Consider the following 2,138-nt stretch of genomic DNA (forward strand, 5'->3'; position numbering starts at 1 on the left):
GTTATCATGAATAATCAAAGAAATTGGCAAAGCCTGCGTCAAACTTTTATCTAATAAATGCATCCTTCGAGAAGTTCGGGTTTGTTGCACATATTAGCTCTAGAACTTCTATGGTTATCCGAGTAGTATATACGACCAAACAAACTAAAACTGGTTTAATTAGCCATTTGCAGTTTCACAGTTTGAATTAGTTCATACTTACACATGCATGGCTTAATCTTTGAGACAAGCATATGACTACTAGTAGGATCAAGCAGTTAACATCCATGACCAACTTTAGTTTTGGTCCTTGATGCTCGCATGCAATCATGAATGAAGAGAAAACAAGCACCAATGAAAGTGTCATTCCACGCAACCAAGATTGAAGAGACTGAATGGGAAAATTACCCATGATTCATCTCATGCACCGCATCTAGAGAGCAGCAGATAGATATGCACCACAATTACTTCAATAACAAACAACTAATGTGGAACATATGTATCACTTCGAAATCCCCCATAACCCTTACGAGGAGAACTGGATGGAAAATATATGATGAGCCATACGAATAATCTTTCAAGAGGTAGCAACACAGGAACCGCAAACACGCATTAGCGCAACAACAAGCTAGTTGTACTTGAAACAGGATTGCATGCGAACTGTTCAATGCACAAGCATGGAGCCATCCAGCAAAAACAACCCAATAAAAACTCACACACCCTACATGAATTTACATATCTACTTTTTCCTTTTAAAAAACAATTAAAAATAATATTATTAAAAAAGAAACATTTTTTTACTTACTAGTTTTTTTTCTACAAAGACTTTTTTTCATTTAACTAGCATATAATATAATATAATAGTATATATTTTCTCCTTTTTTAAAAAATAATAAAATAATATATAAAAGAGAGCGGTTATTTGACTTTTATACTAAAACTTGCATCAGAGTTCGGTCATAACATCTACTCAACCCCGTTCCAAGTGACCACATTTATCTGGCTCTTCAGTTCTATTTAAGTCTCTCTCATTCATCGCAAATACACAACCTTCTATCCCAAAAATTTACCTATCATATCATATATCTTAATGTCACAGGAAACCATGTCTGACACTGAGATCAATTTCCCCCCACCAGGTTTTGACCAAGAGGTCGTGTACAAGGAGTGCAAACGCAACCACTCGGCGTCACTAAACCGTGTTTCCTATGATGGGTGCCAAGAGTTTCTCAAAGCAGGTGTTGAGAGCAACACTAAAGATGCTATGTTATGTGTTGTTTGTGGGTGTCACCAAAATTTTCATGTGCAAGTTAGGCTGAATGGAGAAACTAACCCTAAGAAGGAGATGATGTCGGTGCCGCCGAAGAGGAAAAAGAGAACGGTTTTCACACCAATATCGAAGAACCGGATGAAAGAATTTGCTGAAAGGATAGGGTGGAAACTTACAACGGGTAAAAAGGAGGAAATTGATCATCTTTGCTTGGAGATTGGAATTAGTCTCAAAACATTCTCAGTGTGGTTGAACAATCATCGTCCTCGAGCGATAAAAATGGAAAAACAGTGAATGGAAAAGCCAAGGGGCAACGACTGCACAACATCCTTTCTAATTGGCATTTGAGTTTTTTCCTTAATTGGTCTAATGTACTGTTAGTGAAAAAGTTAACTTTTATTTATGAATATGGGTTAGGATTTCCTTTGTCTGCTTCTTGTCTTTTGTATTTTTTTCAATGTTTATCTTTAATATGTTCTCTTTTTTTTAAGTGTCTGGGTTTTTAGTGGTTTACCTTGGATAACTTCTATTTTAGAGTGGATTGTTATCTTTGTTATGTCAACTTAAATGTGTTTGTTCAATTAATTTCTGTTATTTATCAAAATTGCATTGATAGTAATTTTTCTTTTTCTTTTGCCATCACTGTTTGCAACCAAAAGTGTATTTTAAAAACATTATTGCATCACTAATTATGAAAAAAACCCCAAAACATTATGAGTTAATTATATACATGGAGTTGGAGATTAAATAGCAAGAGGACCCAATTCTCTTTTATAATATACGTATTTATGTATTTTAGAATCAACAGACAAATCATGATAGAGTCATCTATCATGATAGAGTTTCTTTCCTCTGTAACAAAAAAAAATCATGATAGAGTTATCATTTT

The 2,138-nt window shown here is 34.5% G+C and overlaps 1 protein-coding gene across 1 annotated transcript; it reads left to right on the top strand.

The window, feature by feature from the left end:
* Nucleotides 1–951: 951 nt before the first annotated feature.
* Nucleotides 952–1,868, top strand: LOC130748491 (zinc-finger homeodomain protein 9-like). The gene has a single exon (XM_057601717.1). It carries the CDS (start codon nt 1,070–1,072, stop codon nt 1,541–1,543), a length of 474 nt encoding a protein of 157 aa, XP_057457700.1. The 5' UTR covers nt 952–1,069; the 3' UTR covers nt 1,544–1,868.
* The last annotated feature ends 270 nt before the right edge of the window (nt 1,869–2,138 follow it).

Source organism: Lotus japonicus, chromosome 3, assembly GCF_012489685.1.
Source record: "Lotus japonicus ecotype B-129 chromosome 3, LjGifu_v1.2".
NCBI classification, from domain to species: Eukaryota; Viridiplantae; Streptophyta; class Magnoliopsida; order Fabales; family Fabaceae; genus Lotus; species Lotus japonicus.